The sequence below is a fragment of the Barbus barbus genome (genome assembly GCF_936440315.1).
Source record: "Barbus barbus genome assembly, chromosome: 6".
NCBI classification, from domain to species: Eukaryota; Metazoa; Chordata; class Actinopteri; order Cypriniformes; family Cyprinidae; genus Barbus; species Barbus barbus.
Genome location: NC_136734.1, coordinates 31,275,198 through 31,300,827, shown reverse-complemented (window position 1 = coordinate 31,300,827; position 25,630 = coordinate 31,275,198). Strand labels below are relative to the sequence as shown.

Sequence of the window (25,630 nt, the reverse complement as noted above, 5' to 3'; positions counted from 1 at the left end):
CTGAATCCATATTTCTGTCGCTGAGGGGCTGAAGATACAGCAGGGCCAGGGAGTCAGTGGAAAGGTATGTAATATATGTTTTAAAATAGACGCTCTGTATGTTTTAGGTGTATAAATGTGGTTTCATTTGTATACAATGCATAGCTAAATTGTTTTATCTATTTTTTTATATGATGGCTAAAAGAAAGTGTTTTTTATTTTTTACAGTTGTTTATGTGTCCTTGTTCTACTTTGGTTTAGACAGTCGTTCATGTGGAAACTCAAAATAGGAAAGGAAAATACTAGTAGCTTTTTATAAATGATTTGAATGAAGTTTACTTTTGCTGCTATCTTATTGAGGATACCTGGAACTGAAACACTTGAAAACTCCGCTTTAAGACGACATATTTCACGATCTAGAGTGTGTCCTTTTGTAATAAATCACCTGTCGGGTCAGACACGCCCCTTTACTAGTTACACTTCGTCACGAAGTCAGCGGAAAGTCTTGAAGTGGAATTTTCGCCCCCCGAGGTTAACTTAAAGGTTTGTAATGGTTATATTTTTATTGTCTTACCTTGCTATTCTAACTTCTACTTTATCGTTCCACGAAAAGTTTCGTTTTGAGTTGACCACCAGTAAGCTACACACAAAGTAGCAAGCTCGATTTAACATTTCCATGTCTTCTGCTTTGACGGTCAAACATGATATTTACATAGACTTCAGTTTTAATGTCTTTAATTAGGCGTAATACTGAACATAACTGATTATGGTTTTTTTTGTTAAGTTTATTGTGATGCAAGGTGAGGGTTTATGCCCTCAGTGCCCCACAGAAGATGACATGAGAGAGGGGGATTTAGGTTATGGCATGGAGGCCAGATCCAGGGGACATCATGAACATCTCCCACAAATGAAGAGTAAGGGGAAGTTTCTGGGCTTCCTGTCTCAGTCACGACCAATCAAAGGGGGCAGCGAAAGAAGCAATGGACCCTTCTCATGGACATCATGCAGAGCCATGTATGCTGTTTTTAGGGAAGAATTGGAAGCTGAACGAGCTGCACAGTGGGAGAAAAGACACTCCGGTTAGTCTTCTGGACTGGTATCTAAAATCATTTAAACCCTTCAGACCTCATACAGTATATTTTTCATGTTTAAAAGCTATTGGTAACTTCCTGGTAATGTCTGACCAGGGGGTTTTAATGTGCATGCTCTGTTGATTTGGTGAAGTCAACACCTGCTGTTTCTTATCAGGGAGGGAACTTTGTGTACTCTCTTGAGCAATTCTATACTTAAACAAATATTCAACAATAGTCATTTGAGAACCACACTGCTACCAGGATATGATGGGTTGGCAAACCTAGGAAATCACGTGCTGACATGCAAAAAACAAAAGTGTCATTTTTTTTTATGTGTAACTGCGTTCTGATGTAGAAAGCTCTTCTGAGGACACAAGTGAAGAGCTGCAGAGAAGACTACAGGAGGTCACAGAGGTAAACTTACTAATGAGATTTTCCAACAAAAATATTTTCCATGTCTTACACAGTAGAGGACAAGCTGAAGAAAAGTAACACCCCTGTGAGTTTTTGAACGGAGTAACGAAAAGATATGCATCTTCACATATGAACATGCCTCAGGTGTATGTAAATCTTTGCTCCATATCAGGAAGTGGAGCTGTTACGCACAGAACTGGAGGTCACTCATCGCCACCTGGAGGGAAAACATGAGGCTCTTAGGATCTTACAAGGACAGGTATTTCAAAATATTTTGATTATTGATATAATTATTAGGTCTAATTAGGTCATTTATGAAGTGGTTTACAGCCTTGTGCTACATTTTGTCCCTTAAGGCAATCTTGGACAAAGCAACTTGTCATACTAAAATATTACTTCAGAAGACTGAAGAGAGGAACAAGGCCCTAGAAAAGGTGTCCTACTCAAACAATAACTAAAACCGCTTTTATTCATTTTTAAGTCAAGCATTTCCCTAACAAATATGATCTCATTCTTTGAATTCTTTTCCACACAGGAGGTTAATGCACTGCAGTGGGAGATCACGTTCAACCAGGTGCAGTTCAAGAATGTGGAAAACTCATGGAGTTTAAAGTATGAGAGGTATACCCATGCAAAAAGACGCTTTTAAAGTTGGCATCTTCTCTCTGTCGACATTCTAAATTCATGTCACTTTAAAAATGCCCACATCCCACTGGTTCATGTCTGTACCACTTCAGGGTGTTGGCAGAAAACAAAGCCCTAAAGAAAGCATTAGAGGAGAACGTGACAGAGCATCAGGAGCAAAGGACAGAGAATGCTTGTAAGTCACATCATATTTCTTGCATTTATTTCAGGACCCAATTGCTGGTTTGTTTCCAGTGCATAATTAAGAGTTTTGTGTCTTAGCTCTGAGCCAAAAATGTCTGGAGCTCCTGTCCATGCTCAGTACTAAGGAAAGAAGGGACTACCAGAGAACTCAGCCTCCATGCAGCCTGGGAACAGACGGTTCGGTGCTAGAGGTAATATTGATGAATTGTAGCCTGTGTTAAACAGCTTTGTTCTGGACTAAACAGCTCTCTGTCCTCTTATCTCTCAGCTGGCAGTGTATGGGGCATGTCAATGTAACTCTAATGTGGGGGAACCGTGCTCTTGTGCTAGAAGTGCTGCTGCAAGTCGCAAACAGGTTCTCCAGCTCAAGCAAGAGGTGCTCGTCTTGTATTTGTCAATACTTCTGTTCCATTACCTAGCAAATTAACCCTCCTTTTCAGCCAATACATGTATTAAATCCATTACAGTGCTGGCTTTGCTCATTTGTCTTTGAGGGTTCTGTAACACAATGCATTTGTCTGCATTAGCTGGAGGAGCAGCAGAAGAGGAAGGAGGAGGCTTACGTCATGATGGATGCTTTCCGCATCGCCTTTGAGCAGCAGTTAAGGAGAGTCGGTGAGAACATGCTCCGGCAGGCTGAGACCGACAGACACCAGCCGCATTACCAAAGACATGAGAGAGGTAAAGTGCTGCTCGCCTGTATAGCTAAAACTGAGAAAAATCATGCAGTGTAACATGTCACTTTCATTAAAACTGTCCACAGAAATCTCCAAAACTAGAATAATATTTAGTTTGAAAAGAATGTAAAATCAGCAATAAAATTGACAAAAATGGTATTGAAATTGGGCTTTTTTGGCCCAAGTTAGGGCCTTGTGTTATTTTAGTATCATTTATCATTATAATTAAAGGTTTTATTAATATCTGGATTTTTTAATATTATTTATATACAATTGTTGATATTTTTCTGTTTTAGTTATAGTTCAAGTATTAGTTTTTATTAGTATTAGTAATATTAGTAATTTTACTGCTTCAGACTGTTTGTTTTTTCATCTAATATTTATGTAATATCCTAAGCTTTATTTACATTTAATAAAACTGTTTGAATAGGTTTAGTTTGTGATGATAGACCTGGCTCAGGCAGTCAATCAATCAATCAATCAATCAAATAAAAAAAAAATGTGAATGCATATTCTGGACCAAAAACAGAAAGCAGTGCACTACCCAATAATACCACTGGCTCATTTCTACAACTGGTCCGCCTTTTCCTTGTCCTCTCTCTTCTAGACACCTTTACTGTTTAGTACAAATATGTGGAAAAATGCTGAAATTTTACAATGCCACTCTCTTTATTTCTAGTAGTTTTTTATTTTATTTTAAAGGGAAGCAAGGGTCTCTCAGTGTAGGTGAAAGGCTAAAAAATTTTCTGCCCACAACAAGCGAAGGAAAGTTATCAGCTGATTCAAATGAAACACTGCATATGCTGCTTGATCTGGTCAGTATATATTTAATTATAGCCTATGTTCAAAATTGTTATATATTTATCTATATACTTTCACTATATTCACTATATATTTGTGTTTACTACTTTTTGGCTGTCTTCCCTCTCCAGTTAAATGATAAAGAGGAGGCTTTGGCACATCAGAGGAAGGTGAGCTACATGTTGGCACGAAACACTGAAGATCTGGAAAAACGTCTCCAGATGCAGTTCGAGGAACTGGGCCTCTCACACAAAGACAGTAAAACCGAAGCAGAGGCTTCTGAGGAGAGTGAATGGAGCAGCAGAAGAGACTGTAGATGCTCTGCAGACAGCTGTGGATCACAGCATCTCACTGTTCCTGATGATGAGCAGTCCTCCAAACCAAATCAACCCTCCACTGAAATGAAAGAAACTGACAATAAAAATGTTTAAAAGAATGAAGTTTCATGTTGTATTATTTCAAAAGACAAGCACCTGCAATGTTTTCATTTATTTTGTGCCATTACCTAGGATGAACCAGAACATCAGGCAGCCCTGAATAACCTAGAATAACAGAACGTAATATACCCCACAATTCTAGTTGATAGGATCTAATATGCATAATGCACAGCTAAATGGATTATAAAATTAAATCCTCCCTCATCTATGCATCAAAATCCAACAAATAAAATCTAAACTGAATGACAGTGCTAACCAATCTCTGTTTCATTTTTATCTCTACAGCTTCACAACAGTTATATAATGTTAAATAGATATTGAAAATGTTGTAGTCAAATATTAGAACAAACATTATATAGGCTAACGTTACCTTTTCCCACAGCTTCTAAACGAGTTTCTATTTTTTTTTTTTTTTTTGGTGACATTTGACATATGGTTTTAAAACATATTTTCACCGTTATTAATAACGGTATAATTAATTATTATTCATAATAACCAAACCTTTGACTGGCACTGTACTTTCCGTGAGGCGAAAGAGAGAAATACAGAGGACTGAATAACTACATATCCCATAATGCTTCATGCTACCGATTTAGGAAGTCAGCTGTCGTAAATGGTATGTTCGAAAAAGTATATTATATGGGGTTAGTGAAACAATGGTATCGTTTTGTCTTATGTACAACAGTTATCTCGTCTTTGGTCGTTTGCTACATCAAACTCCAGTCACTGTCAAACTCCAAAGGTAAGAAAGCTAACTTGCTAGCTTTCCAGTCAGATAATATCATTGCATTGGTCCAGATCAAAAAGAATCAGTGTAAATTCGTATGTTGCATATTCATAGGACCAATGAGCGAACATACACTGGAATATTTCCTCAACAAGGGGACGATACAAAGAAACGATGCTGCTGATATTGAGTGGTATCATGCAGCAAACAGTAAAAGCAAACTCACAGAGGCTCTACAAGGTGAGTACAAATATGAAGAAGCATTTGCTTTGTTCATACAGTACTGTTTCGTTTTTCTTACGACCTTAAGAGACAGTGTGTTATATGGTTTGATTCTTCATTGAGGTTCTGCACAGATGATTGAAGCAGATGTACTTCTCAGGGGTCAAGATCCAAAAGTGCCTATTATGGCTCACCCACCTGACAATGACAGTGATATAACTCTGCAGGACTGGCTTAAAGAAGTTGTGAAATCAGACAAAGGAATAAAATTGGATTTCAAAAGGTGGCTGATTTTTATTACTATTATTATTACACAGCACAGCTCTATATTTTTACATTTTAATGCTCATGTTGACACTAGTCATGATTCATTTCTCCTATACTGTCTTTGCTGCTGATGAATGAGTGGCAGATCAGCATTGATTTGCATTTTGATTCACAGTCTCGCAGCTGTATCCCCATCCATGACTCTACTGGAAGAGGTCCGAGATCAGCTGCAGGGACCCGTGTGGATCAATGCTGATATTCTCCCTGGCCCTCGAGGCACAGCCACCCCTCTGGACCCTCGTGTGTTTCTACAGGAAGTAGCGCAAAAATCTGAAAATGATGTCCTCTCTTTAGGTTGGACCACTGGATGGGATGTGGATGCAGACAATCCCGGTAAGAATGTTGCTTACTACAATTAAAGTTTTATATTTATTGGCAATCAGAAATGAGCTGTAAGTCTGGGGTCAATAAGAATATTATTTTATGTAAAGAAAGTGAGACGTTTATTCAGAAAGGATGCATTAAGTCGATCAAAAGTGACTGTAAAGGCATTTCTAATGTTACAAGTCATTTTTATATAAAATAAATGCTGTTGTTTTAACTTTCTATTCATCAAGGAATCTTGAAAAATGCTTATATTTTCTACAAAAATATTAAGCAGCTCACCTGTATTCAACATGAATAGTAAGAAATGTTTCTTGAGCATCAAATCAGCATATTAGTATGATTTATATCTTTAATACTGAATTAATGGTTGCTGAAAATTCAGCTTTGCCATAGGAGGAATAAAATATAATTTTAAAATAAATATTTAAACCAAGAACAGTTTTAGAGAATTTAAACATTGTAATAATATTTGATAAAATTCCTGTTTTTACTGTATTTTTGATCAAATAAATGCAATCATTGTGAAGAAACCTTTTTCAAAAACATTAAAACATCTCTTCTGAATGGCAGTATATATACACACACAAATTATTTAGCGTTTAAATCAAGTCAAAATCACAATGAAAAGCAGATGAGCTACATACTGTTGTGTCGTTATTAGCATCTATTTAGTCTGACCTTGTATGGAAATAAAAGTACTTTTATTTTTTGCCCTCAGCCTTTTGTTTGGACTTCCTTTGGTGTATACCAGTCTTAATAATCAATTATTATTATTTTCTGTGTTTGTGTTGTTTTGGGAAATAGGCTATAGCTGGGAGATGGTTCATCAGATGGAAGAATTATGCAGATCCCTAAAGCAACCAGTCACATTTCCAGTCCGCGCAGCTCTCCTTCCTGTGTCCTTCCTACAGTTCCAGTGGCTCTTGAAGCAGTCAGACCGGTGAGAAATTCTCCATTAATCAGTCTATTTAAATGTATGTCCATATTTACTATTATAGAGGCTATTAAGCCACACATCTGTGTGAAGGAGCCTTTTTATTACCACAGTGATTGATTTGTGTTATATAAACAAAGACACAATCAAGTTCATTCTAATGCTCCGTAATTTCTTGCTGGATAATTTGGTTCTGTCTTGTCCATTACACTTGTGACTGGAATAGCAACTCATTGCTTTACTGGAGGTCAGTTCTGAGGTATTAGAGGATTCGAAGGGAAGGGAAGGAAGTGCTGCTCTTCAACAGTTGTTTTAAAGCGATTGTGCAAGTTAATTTTTTCAACTACTCAGACAAGTGAATGGGAAGTATGATCTTTATTTGTATCATGAAAAAGCATCAATAGAAGAAATTCTGTAATGACAATGTTATTTGTGCTTTGGTTTATTTGACATTTTAATTAAGATTTATACATTTTTACTCACTGGTGAAGTTGATTGTTTTCTACCTTAGTGTCAGCCTTGTAAATGAAATTCTGTTTAACATCTCATCTTCTCTCTCAGGTACAGCCTGACTGTATGGACAGGTAAAAATGATGTTCTTACAGTGGCGGATCTGTTGCTTTACAGGCAAAACTTCAGCAAAACCAGGATCTACTATGATCTGTTAGAATCTCAGATCAAACAGTTTAAAGGACTACCTGGCTACACCTAAAAAGCAAAGCAACATCAGTGAGTGTGAGACAACACACTCACTGATGTTGTCTTTGAGATGTAAAACAGAATATATAAGTAATGTAACAGTGTGAACACACTATTTATACAAAAAAAAAAAAAAAAACGGTTTGGAATAGTGCATAAATATGGGAACTGGTATTTACCTATCAACATGTACTCTGAGTCATACAATAAGTTTTAAACATGTCACTGGTTGTCATGCTTAATTACCCACTAATGTACAAAGGGACACAAATACAATTCTCAGAGAAATGTTATATTTTTGTAACATTTTGTAACATTTTGTATATTTGAATTTTGTCATCACAAATGCATAATAAATGTAAAAAAAATGTTTATACCTCTAACATTCACAGCAGTTTGAAATTTTGAGGTCGGTAAGATTTTTTATGTTTTTGTAAGAAATATGCTCAGTGAAGTATGCCCAAAAGTATGATCAAAATACAGCTGAAACAGTAATGTTGTGAAATATTATTACAGTTTATAACAACCGTTTTCTGCCTTAAACAGAAAATTGACATTTATTCCGGTAATGGCAAAGCTGAACTTTCAGCCATCATTACTCCAGTCTTCAGTGTCACGTGATCCATCCGAAACCATTCTAAGTGCATCTAACACTCATATATGCAAGAAAGTGAAAGCAATGTTTTATACTGAATTTATTTACAGTCAATGAGTAAATACAAGGTCACAATATTTTCTTGTTTTGTAAATACTAAGACACTGCAGAAATGAAGCAGGTTTAAAGAGAAAGCAGTGCCTTAAACAGCAATGAAGTGTCAATTTTCTGATTCAGTAAACTGAGTGAGAGCACAAAGAACAGAAGTAAAGTGCAGTAAAGTTTATGACCAAATCAAACAATAGTCCAGTCTGGAAAGTGCATAAAGGAGGTGGTTGAGATGTTTATTATAAATCGTATATTTCAATCTAACATTTATTTGCTTCCGTTTTCAGACTTAGTGTAGATTGACATGACATTAAATCTCTGTATTTACCCCAACCTACCTTTGGGTATTTCACTGACCAAAGATCTCCTCAAAATTGACCAGCTGCTTGATCTGCTCGGTTTGCATGGAGTGACGTCTTAGCAGACTCTTCTTATTCTTGTGATCTCTGGGATGGCTAGGGGCACAGGGCACAAAATGCCTCGATCCAGAAACAATGGGTGCAGTTCCTGCCACAGGCTTGCTTCCATTATTCACTGCAATACTGGTATTGACTTTAATATCTGGAATGGGTGCATGCGGATTTAGAGGTGGCAGGTAACCAGGCCGGGTCTGTGAGATATGGTCTAGGAGCAGAGCTCCGGATCCCCTCCGCTCCAGCATGGCCGGGCTCCTCCTCTGAACGAGACTCTCCAGAGATTCTCTGGATCCAGAGAGAGTGGAGGAGCGGCTGGTAACAAGCTTGCGTTTCTCCGTCCCCCCGGTTCCTCCTCCTCCAGTCTTCCCAAGGTCTTCAGAGGGTTGGCTCCCAAATTGAGGCAACTGAGAGTCAGAACTGTAGTGGTCTATTCCGATGTTGCGCCGGCGAAACACGTTGCGTAGGCTTGAAACAGCCAGGTTGGGAAGACAGCCTGGGTCCCGTTCCACAGGGGCAGCATCTGAGATGAATGCCTGTTTGAGGTTCTGATGTGAGGAAGGGTGTGGTAGCAACTCCCCATCATAGGACATTTTTCTACTGAGCCATTTCTGTTCTTTTGTTAGTTCTCTTTCAGCATCATATGTTGTCTCAAAGGCTCTAAGCAGACCAGTAGAGTCCTTGACGTCGACGCTTTGGTGCCGAGCTACTGTCGCTCTCAGTGGAGGTCTGCAACCATTATACCCAAAGGAGAGCTCCTCTTCGGGAGTGATATCTAGAAGCTCCTCGGTCAAGGATGAGGACTTACTTTGCTGCAGGAGCAGAGATGGAGGGATCTTCAGCCAGGGCTCAGAGTGAAGCCTCTGTAGATGCAACAGCTTCGCCACACTAGCTGCTTGCAGAGGGCTTGAATCTTGAGTCGGTGATCCTGGCTTGGATGTAGGCAGTGTTGGTGTGGATCCCAGGGTCTCAGATTGGTTACTGGTGGGTGGTGCGATAAGAGGGGTAGAGAGTTTAATTTCAGAAGGGCACATACATGAGGCAGGGGCACAGTGCAAACGGTCCTCAAGATTTGGAGGAGGTGGTACGTTCAGATACTGCTTGGTCATTTGTCTTCCGGACGGTAGTTTGTCTGTTGTAATGATGATAACTTCTTTGCCCTTGGCCTTGCAGGCGTCCAGTAGTACTCTCAGTGCATCCTTGTCTCCAGCATTAACTGCATAGACCAGAGCTGAGGAACCAGTGTGGTCCTCCAAACTAGGGTCAGCTCCACTGGAGAGCAGAAGCGACAGCACCTCATCGCCTGCCCGCTCTATGCAGGCATGCATTAGGGCGGTCTTACCAGACTTGTCCTGAATGTTGGGGTCCGCACCATTTTCAAGAAGATACCTGTTAAGAGGATTGATTCATCAGTTAAAGGAATAGATCAATGGGATATCAGAGTATCCATGATAAAGAAAAATAGAAAAATATCTTGTGAATAGAAGGGAAAATGTTGTGTGTCAAGAAATATACTTTTGGTATTTATGTTTGTTTCAAGTGATATTTATAAACCTTTATGCCAATTTTAAGAATGGATTCAGCATTAAGCAATGCAAGGCAAAATTTCAATATTTTCTTCACTCCTTGAATACATGAGTGTAAACACTCACACAAAAACATTTAAGTTACACTACATTTCTAAAGTTTGGAGTCTGCATTTATTTACAGTAAAACAGTGATATTGTACAATGTTATTACAATTAAAAAGAACCATTTTCCACTTTTAAACCACTTTTAAAATGTGATGGCAAGCCATTACTCCAGTCTTCAGTGTCAAATAATCCTTCAGAAATCATACTGATATGCTGATTTGGTGCTCAGGAAATGGCTTGGTGAGCATTTTCAAAAAATTATCAATGTTGAAAACAATTGAGTTGCTTATTCTTGTGGAAACCCTAATGCATTTTTTTCAGGATTCTTTGATGAATACAAAGTTCAAATGAACAGCATTTATTTGAAATCTTTTGTAGCATTACAAATGTCTTTACTATCATTTTTTTTTGCAGTTGAATAAATGATTGCTAAATTAAGTATTAAATTAAAGTATTAATGTATTAATTTATTAAGTAATGTTTTATTTTATATATAAATATATATATATATATATCTTACCAGTAATGTACATTTAATGGCAAAACCTTTTTAAAATTATTTGTAGTTTGAGATTTTTTTTTGCCTTGACACACATTTATGCAGGTCTGTAGTGAAACGATTTTATTTTAAATATTTATTTTCTAAGAAATAAAAATAAGTTTATGCCAAACTACAAAATAAGCTTTAAATTAGACATTTTCTTAATTATTTTATTTTAGGACACACATCTCCACCCAAACACGCTCGTTATACAAGAGTCACTGTACTGATGTATGAATAGGATTTTTAATTCACTTAATTATAAACTAATATCCACGTTTGATGGCACATTCAGATGGTGTAATTAACTTACAGCAGACCCACCTGATGATCTTGGGTTTTGGCACACTCTGAGCATCAGCATGGTGGCTTTTGCAGGCCACCATCAGTGGAGTTTCTCCTCTCTCATTACTCTCATTAATGTAAGCCCCTCCTTCCAGCAGCAGACGCGTCAACCTCAGGCGGCATAGATATACTGCTTTAAGCAAAGAGTTTCCATCCGTCCGCACCTCTGTCGAGTCCTCCATGATTAAGTGGTGAGACCGTTGAGAGGCTAATGTCACGTCGGCTCAGTGGATCATAGGAGCTGATTTCTTCTTTGACTTCTGTCAGGCAAGAGAAAGTGAGCACACTGCATCAGAACCACAGTTTTTCAAGGTTTTTACTTAAGTGTCTGCCTTTTATTTGATTCATTTGCATCAAAGCAAACCTGATAACTCTTTGACATTGAAATGTTCTCTCCCTCTTTGCCTCAGAATAATATGCTAGAGAGGCTTCCTGCTCTAATCTAGAGTCTCTCGCCATTCACCAGGTAGACACTAATATAAAGATGTTTGTTATGATGATTATGTAGGTGGCACTTCACAAGAAGACATAAGAAAACTGAATTAGTTATCTAATCCCCTTTACATAAGATTAATTACTCCTCTTTCATATTCTTTTAATTTTTACTGAATATTTCTGTTCCCAACATGCAATTAGGCAGTGCAAACCAATATTCTGGGTTTAATACAAAGTTAAGCTTAATAGCATTTTGGGCATAAAATAAAATTTTCAACCTGTCTCCTTTTTTAAACAGGAAATCAAAAATGTGGTTTACAGTAAGCTTGCTGAAAATTTTTTTCCATTTCAAGTGCATTGCTGTAACCTTGACGTTTGCTTTTTAACAGAAAAAGGACAGACACATGAAATGTATGATGTTGAGACAATCTTAACTCCTACTGTCTATTTTCAAATTAGCGCATGCAGTGTAAGTGCTGTATTTAACATGTTAGCCTGCACCAGACATGCACAGTTTTTCAGTAGGTTGAAATTCAATAGCTCGAGGCAGTCTGTATTTGCCTCATTGAACGATGGCATTCTTTTATGCAGTCTATTGTGCATGTGGCCTTGTTCTCTCAATTCAGAGCGCAGTCACAGTGCACTCTTTATTTAACAAAGAGCGAGCGCGAGACTGCCTCAGTTAGGTTCATAAATGTGAATTCACTGGAGTTGAGGTAAGATGAGTAATAGGATGAATATTTTTGTGTCCTCCAATAAAAAGGATGAAAATCTGGGCTGATGCTTTAACTGCAGCTTTTCTAGGAAGTGGAGGCAGCATGTGACAATGCTAAATGAGAGACTGCATCAGCATCTTGGTTAAAAATTAAAAGAAAAATGTGTGGATTATAATAACTTATATAACTTTATAATTTAATATTAGCTTTAATTATTTCTGCCTTTCCTGAACAAGGACAACCTCATCTTTCTTGCTCCACATGTTATGTTTTGTATGCTAATAAAGCACTTTGATCTGACAGTTTTTGCTTTTTAAATCAAGTTGTGCAGACATGCTGAAGTCCTGATTGGTCTGGTACAACACACTGCCTGATGCCTGCAGGACATTTCGGTTCAAGCTGCTAATTCCTAGAGCTCCCTGGGCTGGCATTTAAAAGCACAGCTTTGTGTGCCATACCCCTAGTCTTCAATCGCCCTTGGGAACAGAGAGAATTTTTAATGACAGTCCTCTCTCTCTCTGTTGCTGCCTCGTGCTAAAAAGCATGGAGCAAATGAGGCCCAAAACAGATGAGGGTGGTGATTGTTGCAGCGACAGCGCTGAAGTGGAGCACCAAACAGACCACTTCACGCACCTGTATGCATCTGTGATTCATGCCAAATCACGCAATACTTAATTCTCCTCGCAAATGGTGGGCTGATTTTGTCCCTCTCAAAACACCTGCAGGGAAAATGAAAACCCACTCTCTGTGACATCAACTGATAACTGAATAAGAATAGTTTTTTGTATGTCTTGATTAATGAGGGTAATGAAAGCTTCCTCACTGTGCTTTCGTGGTTTGCCAGGATCAGGAGAATAAATTATAAGCCTCCTCAGCTGATACAAAGATACATTTCCATGTCCATATGATACATTTATATGCTAAATGAAAACAGCAAACAAAAGTTCCTTTATTTTGCATGTCTTTTTCAATTAATTTGGAAAATAATTATTTGCATGGAGGACTAAGTATTTAAATTTGATCATTTTAAACATAATTTAAAAAGGATCGTTTAAAATAGTTTTATACTCAATCATTTAGAGAATATTAAAATTTTACATAACTTTGTGTATATATATATATATATATAGATAGATAGATATATGTCCATGTGTGTATTTTTATACTTTGTCATTTTATTTTAAAGAAATATTTTAAACAAATTAACTTTACTTAAATTCACATTACATGTAGATATACACATATACTGTAGTGGTAAAATTACATTTGAAAAAATCTCATATCTTTGTGAAAACTATTTATACCTCCTTTTTTTTCTTTTTACAGATGAATAGAGCCAAGGTCAAATCTAATGAAAAAACTCTATTCACTCACATCATAAAGTCTTGCACAGATTTGCATCAAAAACCAAGACCAGCAGCTTCACAAAACTAAAAAAAAAAAAAAAAAAAAAATGCAAGAAATCAAAACACTAAGTTAAAATGCATAAAAATGTAAAGTTGCTTATTTCATAAAAAAAAAAAAAAAAAATTCATACATCTTAAAATGAGATTAGATCCTTACCTCTTTTAAACCAGTTGCAGCTCTAGTTTTCCAACAGCTTGTTCCTGTGGCATGTCATCTTTGTAATAGATGAGTAATCCAGGGGTGAGACTAAAGCTGGAGCTCGAAGTGGGAGATGAACGTGTGCAGATGTGCACTCACTGAGGGTAAATGAAAGAGTGGCACAGATAGAGGAAAGAGATGGAGAGAACAAGTGCCTGTGCTCTCATGTCTAGAAACAAGTTACCAACCTCAACACAGACCAAGTCCCTGTGTATCAGGAGGACAGTCAAGCTTAATAGAGCAAGGTGACGCCAGTCCCTACACATCCAGCGTCAGTAAGCGATTGCTCCATTATTCTCACATTGCGAAAGAGGGTTATTGAACTCATATGCTGAGGTTGTGCGCAGATTCTCATTTGTTTCTAACTCTGATGTCAACACGTTCACATGATCGTGACTCCTATGGTGCAGTTACATCATTATGACACAACTGTCTCGCCTTTGAGGCAGCTGTTCAGCTCCTGAGAGATGTGCAGGGTGTGTATTGATCCATTTGACTGATGCAGTCGCTATATATAAGCCTGTAACGATGGCACTAAAGAAAAGGACAATAATAAAGCTCCTAATGGAATAATAATGGACAAAAAGTTGCTAACACTAATAATAAAAAAAAAAGGCCACTGCTCTTTTTTTACCTTTTGATCTGAAATGGCAACTCACTTGCATAAAATAATTAAAATGCAAACACTTGTCAAGTCTCTAGATACTGTTTGTTCCCTGAAAAGAAATCCAAGTGCTACTTAAGGTGCGTACATGGTGCACGCGTTAGGTAATTGGAATTCCAGTCAGGTTTATTTCAGCCTGGTCGTAAACATTCGTAGTACATTAGGCCGACATACCCGAAACCAATCAGCTTAAAAAGGTTTTGCCTGATTGCTGCATTTGGCTTTTTTAAATAGGTGTCATGAAAGATTTTGTGTGGGTGAGAGAAAGTGCTAGTGTTGTGACCCTTCTCTAAACTATATGTCAACCTTTGTCAATCAGCCAGTCTGAAGACCAAACACAACATGCATATTCATGAGAGCAGTCAGATCTTCAGGCTGGCTTAAGAGCAGGCACTTCAGTTCCTATTGGATATGGAAATGAGCAGGTTGACTTTTACAGTTGACTAGATGAAGAATAATTAAGTGGACAGCAGATGTGGAAAAGAAAGTCTATTATCAAAATTAGGTATATTTTCTGAATATTTTAAATAAGCCAGGAACTAAACCTGATACTAATAAAATAAGATTAAGGCAGTGATGGTGGGAAAGGAACTGTATTTACATAAAAAAAAAGCAACATGTTGAGCTGTTGTGCTCATGGGAGATTGGATCCTAAAAATGTCGCCCTTTTACCCACCCTCTGTCTTCTCATGATTTTCTGTCTACTTTCCACGTTGTATATAAAGTTGCAAAAGGCACACACTAAATTTTAGAATAAAATCATTAAATAAGATTTAAACTGTCCAAGAATCACGTTTGATTTTTATTACTAAGGAAAAGTGGACAGGAAATGTGGCAAACAAATGATAGGGAGAAAAAGGGGTGATGGGGGTCAGGCAATTACAAAAATCTGATTTAAATACAGGTCTCCCATAAAAACTGTGCCACGCAAACATGTCAGAGCACTCTCACTACCCGGACAGGCCACTTCTCCGACCATAGCATCATGCTTAAATCTTCTTAGTGGTCGGTGCTCTCATATACTTCAAATACATACTGAAGACCATTCTCCTCCTGCAAGCCGGTGGGTACACCTGGGAATCTGACCAGAAGAAAACAAGAGAGAGAAATAGAAGGAACAATAAGACATTACCCACACATTTTTATGGACTGATTTTACAAGCACACATTTCAACTAAGAACACAAGAAAAGATCACCTGCAGTACAAAACATAATACAGACACATACACAATTACATGCTTGTACTTTCATAAACTTTTATCCACTTTAGACTGATGTAGATTCTTGTTCATTGTGCCAATTAACTGTTAAAACCAATCAAAAGAGTTTGAGAACACAAATAACAAAAGTTCCATTTTGCTCTTTGTCAGATAAAGTGGCAATGATGAACCCGTGTCAACATTTTGTGTGCATTTAACTTCTCTTTAAATGTTTATTGTGTGCCTGAGAGATGTGACATTTGGTACGGCCCACCTTTGATGCTAGACGACATTTTTACATAACAAGAGAGCTTTTTCTCCTCAATGTACCTCTTCACTATTCTCTCTGGATACACAATACAGCATATGTCTGTTCCAGTGCCAGTAAATCCATTAATCCCACTTTATTCAAGGACACGACCAGACAAATATTCTTAAACATACGTACACAAAAAGGCTGTACCTAAATAAATGTGTTTCAAAACAGTGAAGAATTTTAGCCTTGGCAAATGGCCTTTTGAAGTTTAAAACTAAACTGAAGAATTAATATCACTCATATTATGAAACATTTTTTGCAGGCAATATGCAAATGAATTAATTCTGTAGGGCTCTTAAAAGCTTGAAATGAATGCAATACCATTTAATAGTTTGGGCTTGGTACCTTTTTTTTTTTTAACTTTGGTTTCTGAAAGAGGTATTATATGCTCACTAGGGCTGCATTTATTTGCCCCAAAATACAGTAATGTTATTAAATTTTACAATTTAAAAACCTCAGTTTTCCATTTTAAAATGGAATTTATTCTTCTAATGGCACAGGTGAATTTCCAGCAGCCATTACTCCAGTCTTCAGTGTCAAATGATCCTTCAGAAATCATTCTAATATACTGATGCACAATAAACATTTATTAGCATCATTGCTAAAAATAGCTGTGCTGCATAATATTTTGTAGTAACAGTAATAGTTCTAGGATTCTTTGATTAATATAAAGTTCAAAAACATAGCATTTATTTGAGAGAAATCTTTTGTAACATTAATGTTTTCACTGTCACTTTAATGCAGCTGCCTTCAAGAACTGCAATGCTGAACTCTTTTCACATAGACCTTCATGTAAGCATACAAACAACTGTATGAGCACTCACTCGGGCAAGAGCTTGTACTTGTCCATGTTAATGTCAGGTATGAATGTGTCACAGTCAAACTGCTTGAGGACCCGTGTTACAAAAAGACGCCTGGGACCAGAACTCTCCATCACCTCCTGAAGAACACAGCACAACATTCACAAAGTGATTACAGTGTACAAGATGTTAACAGAACGAGGAGGAAGGAGTATGAAGGAAGGGAGTCTTTTGTACATTTTGCCTTGAGGCAGTTTCCATAACAACTGATTATACAAAGATCTGACTAAACTGCTCTATAACTGAGATACAACTGATGTATAGGTGGGTGTTTAATATTGCTGCATGCATATAACTGGTGAAACAGCCCATTTTACCCTCAAATTAGGAACTATCAAACCACATTACAAAAACAATACAATTCATTTCATAAATCATTTGTATGATTGTATGATGCGTCTTAAATTTTAAAAACTAAGTTGCAAAAAAACATTTGAATTATTCAGATAGGAAGAAATAAATGCAGAATGTATACAAACACATGGAACTGATTAAAAGCCACACAAGTGTGTGTGTGTGTGTTTTTGTGACAAATAAGGACATAAATTGGTATAATGACACAGGTATGACAGGTATTACAAGGTGAGGGTGACTTTTCAGGACATTGACCCATGTCCCCACTTTTCAAAACGCTTATCAATCAAACCATACAGAGTGAGTTTTTGGGAAAGTTGAAATGCACAGTCTCCTGTGAGGGCTAAGTTTAGGTGTAGGGCAATAGCACATACAGTCTATATATATATATATATATATATATATATATATACACACACATGTATATATATATATATGTGTGTGTGTGTACATATATATAGACCCTAGTAAAAAAATAAAAATAAATCAATGACAGTTATAAGAGATTTAATCAGTGCTCGAATTGAATCAAGTCTTATGGGGGGTCCCCACCATCAGACTTTTTTTTTTTTTTTTGGTGGGGGTGGGGGTTAGTCTCGCAATATACAATTTATACAAAATAAACAATATATTTGATCATAATATGCATAACTATATACTATTTAATGTTGCATAACAAAGAGAGATAAGCTACTATTCTTCTTTTAAATGGCTTACTCCAAGTAAAAATGTCTGAGGGACCCCCCTAAGTCTATTTTTTACTTCTTATGGGGGGTCCCTAATGCCTTATGGGGGGTCCCGGATCCCCCCAGCCCCCCTTCAATTCGAGCAGTGGATTTAATGCATATTCAGCATGTGTTTATACTTTTATAATATTTCTCTTAATTTATCAACAGACGTGACAGGCTTACATAATTTTACCAACCTTGTACAGAGCGCTTCCGCCAATTATCCAAACCTGGTCCACTTGTTTTTCGAGCTCACTGCTGTCTAACAGTTGGAGAGCTGAACTGAAGTCTGAAGCAAGGTAGTGAGCTCCATCTGGGGCTGTCCTGTGTAGTGAGCGATAGAAACAGGCACTTGATTTTATACAGGATAGTGATTTAATACAAGATGAAAAAATGGTAAACTTTAAAAGAGGATTACTTGAGCTCTCTGCTGAGAACAATGTTGATCCTGTTCTTTAGGGGTCTGTTTGCTGCAGGAATAGAGAACCAAGTCTTTCTGCCCATCAGGACCACATTCTTTTGACCTGTCAAATGACACACATAATGTAATATGTATGATTTGGTTTAAGGTTTTAATCAATTCTGAACAAACACTTAAAATATGACAATGTAAGCACAGCATTACCCTCAACTAAAGGGGTCATGGTCATCTTCTGAAAGTGTTTGAATTCATTACTGAAAAGATAAGAAAGATAAGAGTCAAAGCGAATGGTTAAGTTTAGAAATCTGTCAGGGGTTCTTCTATAGTAGTGTGGGTGGGTTTTGTTGTGCTGAATGTGGTTATTAACCAACGGACTCCAGGATAAAGGTCAAGCTTTTAACTGAAGACCCGTGCTATCATAAAATATTCGATCTTAGGTAACTTAACGTTACAACTTCAGCTAATAATCCTCCTTCTACCATTCTTCATGTTTAGTAAGATGCTTTTACTTTATTCATTTGTGAATAATCATTCGATTTGCACAACTTATAGCTGTTGCGAAATACAAAACTCATGACACAGGGCACTAGAAAACTAACGTTACAAACACCTCATATATTACTGAATCAATGTATCAGAGCATTAACGTTAGCTGGAGATTTAGCAACACATTCGAGCTCACCTTAGTCTTATTGGGTGCCATGGCAGATTTCCATTTTTCCCTATCCCCATATCTGGACAAACAGCTACAATACAGTTGAGTATTCGAGACATAACTGCCCTGAATGTAATAAACAAATTTTACTTCAGCTAGCACGCACCACTGTCTTCATCCCGCCAGCGAATTTACGAATATATACGTCAAACGCTTGGCTCATGAATATGCATTACGTTGTGGGACGCCGATGAACTGATTGGCTCTAGGAATAAGTTCGCGCTAGTAACTTGGCCAATGAGCATAAACTATTGTGAAGACTTCGCGCCACAGTGAAAGGAGCCAATGAAGAAAGAGTGCAGTACACAAACAGAAAGCAGCGTTTAGATCAAATTACAACGCATATAAAATATAAAATCAGAATAATATTTTATAATAATAAAAAAACCCTGCTTTTACAAAGTGTGTAGTGATCAGCTGGTCATCTTTTTAAAAAGTGCCTTTTTAAAAACAAAACTTTATAGGTTCAAAAATAAAGACTGTTGTGGTAAACATCATTCTAAATCTTAGGCCATGTGGATACATGGATAGAAAATTACAATGGAAAGTTACAAATCTGACTATCAGCAGTGCATTGTCATTTTGGTTAATCATATTACTTTTATCTTTGTATCAGCAACAAATATATTTTCCAGTTTCATAGAATATGTAATTACATTTATCTTTTTTTGTAATACAGTAAAACAGTAAATATCTAGACGACAGTGAAAGCCAAAAATATAAATCAACAAAATCACATAGTGACATACAACTCATTTTCAATCTCAGCATGGCCTTTTGTTTCCCCAGCTCATGTCCATGTTATTTGCAGCGTATGGCGCCTCCTTTTGGCTTTGCATTGTAACTTTGTGATATTGCTCAAAGTCAATGCCCAGCAGCCACTCAAATCCAGATGAGACAGGCGCCTACAAGTGTTTACAATATGTATTACAGTCTCCATAGAGATATCCGAGCGGTTCAGGCTAGCAGATCTGAGGCAATGCAGTGGGGGACTGTCTAGGGCTCCGAGGGGTTTGGCCGGAAGATTCAGGACAAGTTTGAACACAGGGTCCAGTCAACAAGGAACAGCAATTAGAGAGAGCTTCTGAAGGAGTGAAGCTCCTCTAAGTAGTGCCCACAGCACTCCCTTCAGAGACCTCCAACACAATGCAGGCTTCATTCGTCGTTCACCCAGGGAAAAACTGTTGAGACACAGATCAAAAAACAGTAAACGGCAGATTCGATTGTAATGGGGAAAGTGGATCAGCATAAAGTTTGACAACATTTGACTTACTTTAGAGTTAAAGAGCGGAGGTGTGGAATGCATGGCAGATTAGAAAGAAGGCCTTCACCTTCACCCTCCTCCTCCTCCTCCTCATCATCTCCATTCAAATTATTCGTGGGTGGGTCTAAATGAACAGTGAGAGAAGTGAGTCTGGGACAGGCATGAATGAGCTCCAGAAGAGGAATATGTCCATCAGCTTTGATGCCTTCCAAGGTGAGAAAGATGTGAGCCTGCGGCTTTAAGTGCTGGAACCAGTTCAGACAGAAGACCAAGCAAACTGTAGAAAAAGACAGCATAGCTGTCCAGAAGACCTACCAAGTCCTCTGGATAAAACGGCTGCCTGTTCAAAGCTGTCAACATTATCATCCACACTGCTCTGGACACAGTCCAAAGACATGACACGCAGTTCATGGCAGACCTTCCCTACTGCCTCTAAAGTATCCAGTCCTTGTACATCCCTGAGAGATGTTGTCACACTATCCCTTCCATTACAAGCTCTACTTCTACATCCATCTTTTTCACAACCCTCTCCCGAAGTCCTTGTCCATTCATTTATATCAGTAGTATCACTAGCATCTGTCTGACTCTCCTCTAATGATAAACATACATCTATTTTTCCTTCCAAAGTATAACTTTCCTCTCTATCTGCACACAGTAAACTGCTAGCTTTTAAGTGGTCTTCCTGTGTTTGCTTCGCCCATATGTCTTTGAGAAGTGGCACACCTTCTTGTCTAGTAAACTCCTTAGTCACCTCAAACTGCTTGTTCTATATGAGAGCACAAGCCTGTTAATCCCTCCATTGCCAACCTCTGAACACCAGGTAAGCTGAGCAGGAGAAACGCAACTGCAGCTACTGCATCGCTCTCATTTTCTGCTAAACCGATATCCAGAGCTAGCAGACTGCTGATGTTTGCGTTCCTGACAAGGGGTTCTTGGTAGGCCCGAGGGAGCAGGTCTGCAGGGGTGAGGTGAGGGCACCTGGACATATCCAGATGTTTCAGTTTGGGGCACTGGCGGAAGATCACTGATATCTCTCTCTGATCACACAGAGTTCCAGCCAGGGAGAGGGAACGGAGATGACTTTGGCTGCTCAGGAGCTCACACAACGCTGATGCAGATATATTCTGTGCTCCACTAAGATCCAGAGACTGAAGATTCTGTGCAAGAAAGAGACAAAAGAGTGAACATAAGAATAGTGAGAGCTTTGTATGTACTGACAACATGCAAGACTAACAACATTCACATGCATATTATTAAAATGTTTGCAAGGCAGCATTTTACTGACATTCCCCAAACATTCCGGTTAAAATATTAAGCATCACACCTGTTTTCAGTATTAATAACAATAGTCAGAAAGGTTTCTTGAGTACTAAATCAGCATGTTAAAATATAATGCGACTTAAGACTAGAGTAATATTTTAAAATATTACTGTTTTACTGATTTTTTTTTTTTGATAAATAAATGCAACTTTGGTGAGCATAGGAGACTTCTTTCAAAAACATAAAAGCCAACCCAAACGTTTAAACAGTATGTATACATTACATTTTTATTATATTAACAGTATATACTTCTTTCAAAAACATAAAAGCCAACCCAAACGTTTAAACAGTATGTATACATTACATTTTTATTATATTAACAGTAAATAGTCAAATAACTGCAGTTATTTGACTATTTACTAATAAATTTATTATTATTTATTTATATTAAAATTTGCAATATATTTTAAAATTTCACACATAAATACCACATGTATCCCAACGTCCTGATGTGCACTGGCAAATCGTTCCACAGGCATGGTGCTGCTCCTGAAAAGGCATGGTCACCTTTTAAAAATGGGATCAATTGGCACAGTCAGCTTCCACATGTTTGAGGACTTTTAAGGTACTAGAACATTTCTCAACATTGTTTTGTTTAACAACCCAGTAAATTGCTCATGGATTCTCGGTTAATTGTTCTTCTCCTAATTTTTTCCCACACCTGTAACATTCTCAATCAATATTTAAAGACAATAAATACTACATTATGGTGTGCATGTACACTAGACTAGACCGCTGTCAAAGTTGTTCTGCAAGTGTTCTGTCAGTTAAATATAAACCTTAAACTACCAGCAGATAATATAGCCTACAATATGAGCCAGAATCAACCCCACCTTGTCAGGAGCTGCTAGTCAAGACAGAAATTTGTGAATGAAGGCCATGTGAATGGATTCAAGGAAAGCAGCTGATCATTTTTTCCTTGCCAAACAGGTGGAACACTTCATGCAGCACGTATTTCATAATTTTGTGTGGCCAATGTGACATCACTAACAGAGAAGGTTTAAAAGTGGACCCAAGGTTTTATTCTGAATTTCTACTGCAGCCTTTGGGTGTAGAAAACCACCCACTGAGCCTCTCAGGTCTCGTGTGGTCAATGGAGAGGAAGCCAGGCCCCACAGCTGGCCCTGGCAGGTATGTAGTGTCGCACCATTTTGTCTGCCTTTATTTCTCATTCCCTCCTGTTACTACCTCTGTCTCATAACCTCTTCATTACATTTATGCATTTGGCAAACACTTTTACATGCAGGAATTTACACCATTCACATTTCACCAGTTCATGCATTCCATGGGAATCAAACCCATGATCTTGGTGCTGCTCTACAGTTTGAGCAGGTATTTGTATGTTTAATGAAGTTTTATCTGTCCCATAATTAGATCTCCCTGCAGTATCAGAGCAGTGGCTCATGGTATCACACTTGTGGTGGATCTATCATTGCTGAAAACTGGGTGATGACCGCTGCTCATTGTATCAAGTATAAGAGTCCGAGCCAGTGTTCATTATCTGATGAATTCATTAGCTTTCAACTCATCCGAGCCTGTGACACTGAGTGACACTGTTCAGCTGAGCTGCGTACCTGCTGCTGGCTCCATCCTCGAAAACAACTACCCCTGCTATATTACAGGCTGGGGGAGACTCTCTGGTAAGTGCTTGTGCACACAAGACCTGACATAAATGCGTGTAAAAAATATTTAGAATATTCTTAGTGTATAAAACAATGCTGAAATGTTGCATGCTTTAGTGTTTGTGAGGTAATCTGTACAGAGCATCAACAAACATACTGTGGTTGTGTCCCAGCTGGAGGCCCTCTTCCTGACAAACTGCAGCAAGCACTGATGCCCGCTGTGGATCACGCCACTTGCTCCAGGTCTGACTGGTGGGATTCCATTGTCAAGGAAACCATGGTCTGTGCGGGTGGAGACGGCGTTGTCGCTGGCTGCAATGTGAGTAAAGCATATATTAGCTGAGGTTTCTGGAGTAACTTTGCATAACTTATTTAAGCAAAAGGCCTGTTCCTTAAGCAAGAGTGCTGATATTCTGTATTTTAGGATGACTGAAAGTGCAACATTACAGCAGTGCAATAAATAAAGAGTTAATAATAACAGAGATAATTAATAGAGAGTAATTTAAATTTCAGACACAATATTGCCAGATATTTCAGTTGCAGTTATTTTGAGTATGCAAGACCAATTCCTATTTACTTTAATGGGGAACTCCTGAAATCACAAAAACTTCTTAGTATTCTATAGTCTTTGGTCGTGCACAAAGCTAATCAAATTCAAATACCGGAACCAGTTGAAAGATTTACATATGAATTAATAATGACATGTTTTTCAGTCTCGCTCGTTTGTCTCGCTGCTTATTTAAGGTCATGATGAACAATTAAGATGAGCCAAGGATGCTGACCTCATTTTAATACCAGAAAACCAACCCACCAAGGAAAATAAATACATAACAGCTCAATAAGGGATCAACTTCTACAAATAAAATTTTACTCCACACACACAAAAAAAGACAGTTTACATTCACATTATTGGAAAAGTGAAGGTGATTTAAATATTAAAACCTAGATAAAAAAATATATATATTTAATGTACTCAGAAAGGAAGAAATCGGTATACAATTACGGATTTTTATGAGTGATTTGATGCATATTCAGGTTTGCTTTGTGTTAATGTTTAGGAATATGTCAGGGGTTTTTCTGTCAGTGTGGGTTTTGCGCTCATGGGGAAAATGTGCTGAATGTTGTTATTTACCAATGGACTCCAAGACAAAGGTCAAGCTTTTAACTAAAGATCTGTACAATCGTAAAATGTTCGTTCTCAGGTACATCTTCAGCTAATATTCTTCCCTCTACCATTCTTCCTTAACATGATTAATAGAAGGTTCAAACGCTCACTGATGCTCCAGAAGGAAAAGCCTTGCATTAAGAGCATTTGAACATTAAGAAACATTTGAACAGAATGAAGATGAGTATTTTTCTTGTTTTACCTAAATATCATATTTTTTTATTTAGTACTGCCCTTCAGAAGCTACAGAAGATACTTACAGGTTTTCCATAAGACAAATTAAGTTAAATTTACCTTGCGCTTCAAATTCAAAAAGTTTTCACGCCCTGGCTCTTAATGCATTGTTTTTCCTTCTGGAGCATCAGTGAGCGTTTGAACTTTATGTAATAGTTGCATATGAGTCCCTCAGTTGTCCTCAGTGTGGAAAGATGAATCTCAAAATCATACAGTCATTGTTGGAAAGGGTTCAAATACACAAAAATGCTGAAAAACCTAAGAATTTGTGGGACCTGAAGGATTTTTCTGAAGAACAGCAGGCAGTTTAACTGTTCAGGACAAACAAGGGACAACTATCACTAAACCCCACAGCTTTGGATCGTTCAGGTAACAACACAGTATTAAGAATCAAGTGTATGTAAACTTTTGAACGGGGTCATTTTTATAAATTCAACTATTATTTTCTCTTGTGGACTATATGTAAACATCTTTTATGTGAAATATCTTATTCAGGTCAGTACTAAATAAACAATAACATGCATTTTGCATGATCCCTCTTATTTTAGTAAAATAATTCACATTTTGCAGATTCTGAAAGGTGTATGTGAAGTTTTGACTTCAACTGTATATGTGTGTCTGTGTGTATAAAGTGTGATATATGATAGATTGTTTAGCATTCAAAATTGAATGTTATTTTACTGAATTATACTGAATTTTTTATCTTTCTTGCACATAAAGACGGCTTCCACTACACAATGATTGCGATAAATTGTGATAAATTGTGTGTTCAACAAACTGAAAAGATGTATAACAACAGTATTATTATTATTTCCCATAGCTCCCACTGCTCCGGGTGTGTGTTCACGGTGTGTGTGTGTGTGTGTGTGTGGATTTGTTCACTACTCACTGCTGTGTGTGTGCACTTGGATGGGTTAAACGCAGAGCACC

At 37.6% G+C, this 25,630-nt stretch overlaps 4 protein-coding genes and 2 pseudogenes across 8 annotated transcripts; 3 read left to right on the top strand and 3 right to left on the bottom strand.

Moving 5' to 3' along the window:
* The first annotated feature begins 14 nt into the window (after positions 1 to 14).
* On the top strand, positions 15 to 4,211 carry LOC306870972 (coiled-coil domain-containing protein 125-like). Of its 2 annotated transcripts, XM_079418603.1 has the most exons (12): positions 443 to 522; positions 764 to 1,058; positions 1,408 to 1,466; positions 1,639 to 1,725; positions 1,823 to 1,900; positions 2,002 to 2,087; positions 2,204 to 2,286; positions 2,373 to 2,485; positions 2,563 to 2,670; positions 2,822 to 2,975; positions 3,674 to 3,786; positions 3,904 to 4,211. In XM_079418603.1, the coding sequence occupies exons 2-12, from the start codon at positions 773 to 775 to the stop codon at positions 4,201 to 4,203; spliced, it is 1,467 nt and encodes a 488-aa protein (XP_079274729.1). In that variant the 5' UTR covers positions 443 to 522; positions 764 to 772; the 3' UTR covers positions 4,204 to 4,211. The 2 variants fall into 2 exon arrangements, with proteins under 2 accessions (XP_079274728.1, XP_079274729.1); XM_079418602.1 differs by having other exon boundaries at positions 15 to 1,058.
* A 570-nt stretch (positions 4,212 to 4,781) lies between these two features.
* Positions 4,782 to 7,826, top strand: LOC306871199 (protein FAM151B-like). 2 transcript variants are annotated; one of them, XM_079418973.1, is made up of 6 exons: positions 4,782 to 4,951; positions 5,051 to 5,176; positions 5,282 to 5,441; positions 5,601 to 5,818; positions 6,617 to 6,752; positions 7,308 to 7,826. In XM_079418973.1, exons 1-6 carry the CDS (start codon positions 4,828 to 4,830, stop codon positions 7,456 to 7,458), a joined length of 915 nt encoding a protein of 304 aa, XP_079275099.1. In that variant the 5' UTR covers positions 4,782 to 4,827; the 3' UTR covers positions 7,459 to 7,826. The 2 variants fall into 2 exon arrangements, with proteins under 2 accessions (XP_079275099.1, XP_079275100.1); XM_079418974.1 differs by having other exon boundaries at positions 6,973 to 7,826.
* Positions 7,732 to 11,263, bottom strand: ankrd34bb (ankyrin repeat domain 34Bb; the record flags this gene model as incomplete). Its single annotated transcript, XM_079420088.1, has 2 exons — positions 7,732 to 9,950; positions 11,061 to 11,263. 2 exons carry the CDS (start codon positions 11,261 to 11,263, stop codon positions 8,498 to 8,500), a joined length of 1,656 nt encoding a protein of 551 aa, XP_079276214.1. The 3' UTR covers positions 7,732 to 8,497.
* Positions 11,264 to 13,554: 2,291 nt separating this feature from the next.
* Positions 13,555 to 19,269, bottom strand: LOC306871198 (dihydrofolate reductase-like). The gene is made up of 6 exons (XM_079418972.1): positions 19,063 to 19,269; positions 18,585 to 18,634; positions 18,378 to 18,483; positions 18,157 to 18,283; positions 16,842 to 16,957; positions 13,555 to 15,582 (listed from the first exon to the last, which is right to left on the bottom strand). The coding sequence occupies exons 1-6, from the start codon at positions 19,152 to 19,154 to the stop codon at positions 15,501 to 15,503; spliced, it is 573 nt and encodes a 190-aa protein (XP_079275098.1). The 5' UTR covers positions 19,155 to 19,269; the 3' UTR covers positions 13,555 to 15,500.
* A 616-nt stretch (positions 19,270 to 19,885) lies between these two features.
* LOC306870766 lies at positions 19,886 to 22,158 on the bottom strand (annotated as a pseudogene). The gene is made up of 3 exons: positions 22,108 to 22,158; positions 20,369 to 21,516; positions 19,886 to 20,276 (listed from the first exon to the last, which is right to left on the bottom strand). The product of its transcript is annotated as an uncharacterized misc_RNA (transcript).
* LOC306870765 (chymotrypsin-like elastase family member 2A) lies at positions 22,157 to 23,734 on the top strand (annotated as a pseudogene). Its single transcript has 5 exons — positions 22,157 to 22,181; positions 22,722 to 22,810; positions 23,054 to 23,319; positions 23,475 to 23,620; positions 23,726 to 23,734. The product of its transcript is annotated as a chymotrypsin-like elastase family member 2A (transcript).
* The last annotated feature ends 1,896 nt before the right edge of the window (positions 23,735 to 25,630 follow it).

Coding starts and splice junctions, on each gene's coding strand:
- LOC306870972 (XM_079418602.1), top strand. CDS start 746: ATGGTTTTTTTTGTTAAGTTTATTGTGATGCAAGGTGAGGGTTTATGC. Junction 1,467..1,638: donor GACTACAGGAGGTCACAGAG/GTAAACTTACTA, acceptor GCTCCATATCAG/GAAGTGGAGCTGTTACGCAC. Junction 2,088..2,203: donor TGGAGTTTAAAGTATGAGAG/GTATACCCATGC, acceptor GTACCACTTCAG/GGTGTTGGCAGAAAACAAAG.
- LOC306871199 (XM_079418973.1), top strand. CDS start 4,828: ATGTTCGAAAAAGTATATTATATGGGGTTAGTGAAACAATGGTATCGT. Junction 4,952..5,050: donor GTCACTGTCAAACTCCAAAG/GTAAGAAAGCTA, acceptor GCATATTCATAG/GACCAATGAGCGAACATACA. Junction 6,753..7,307: donor CTCTTGAAGCAGTCAGACCG/GTGAGAAATTCT, acceptor CTTCTCTCTCAG/GTACAGCCTGACTGTATGGA.
- LOC306871198 (XM_079418972.1), bottom strand. CDS start 19,154: ATGTCTCGAATACTCAACTGTATTGTAGCTGTTTGTCCAGATATGGGG. Junction 18,635..19,062: donor TGGCACCCAATAAGACTAAG/GTGAGCTCGAAT, acceptor TTATCTTTTCAG/TAATGAATTCAAACACTTTC. Junction 18,284..18,377: donor GTTCTCAGCAGAGAGCTCAA/GTAATCCTCTTT, acceptor CTCACTACACAG/GACAGCCCCAGATGGAGCTC.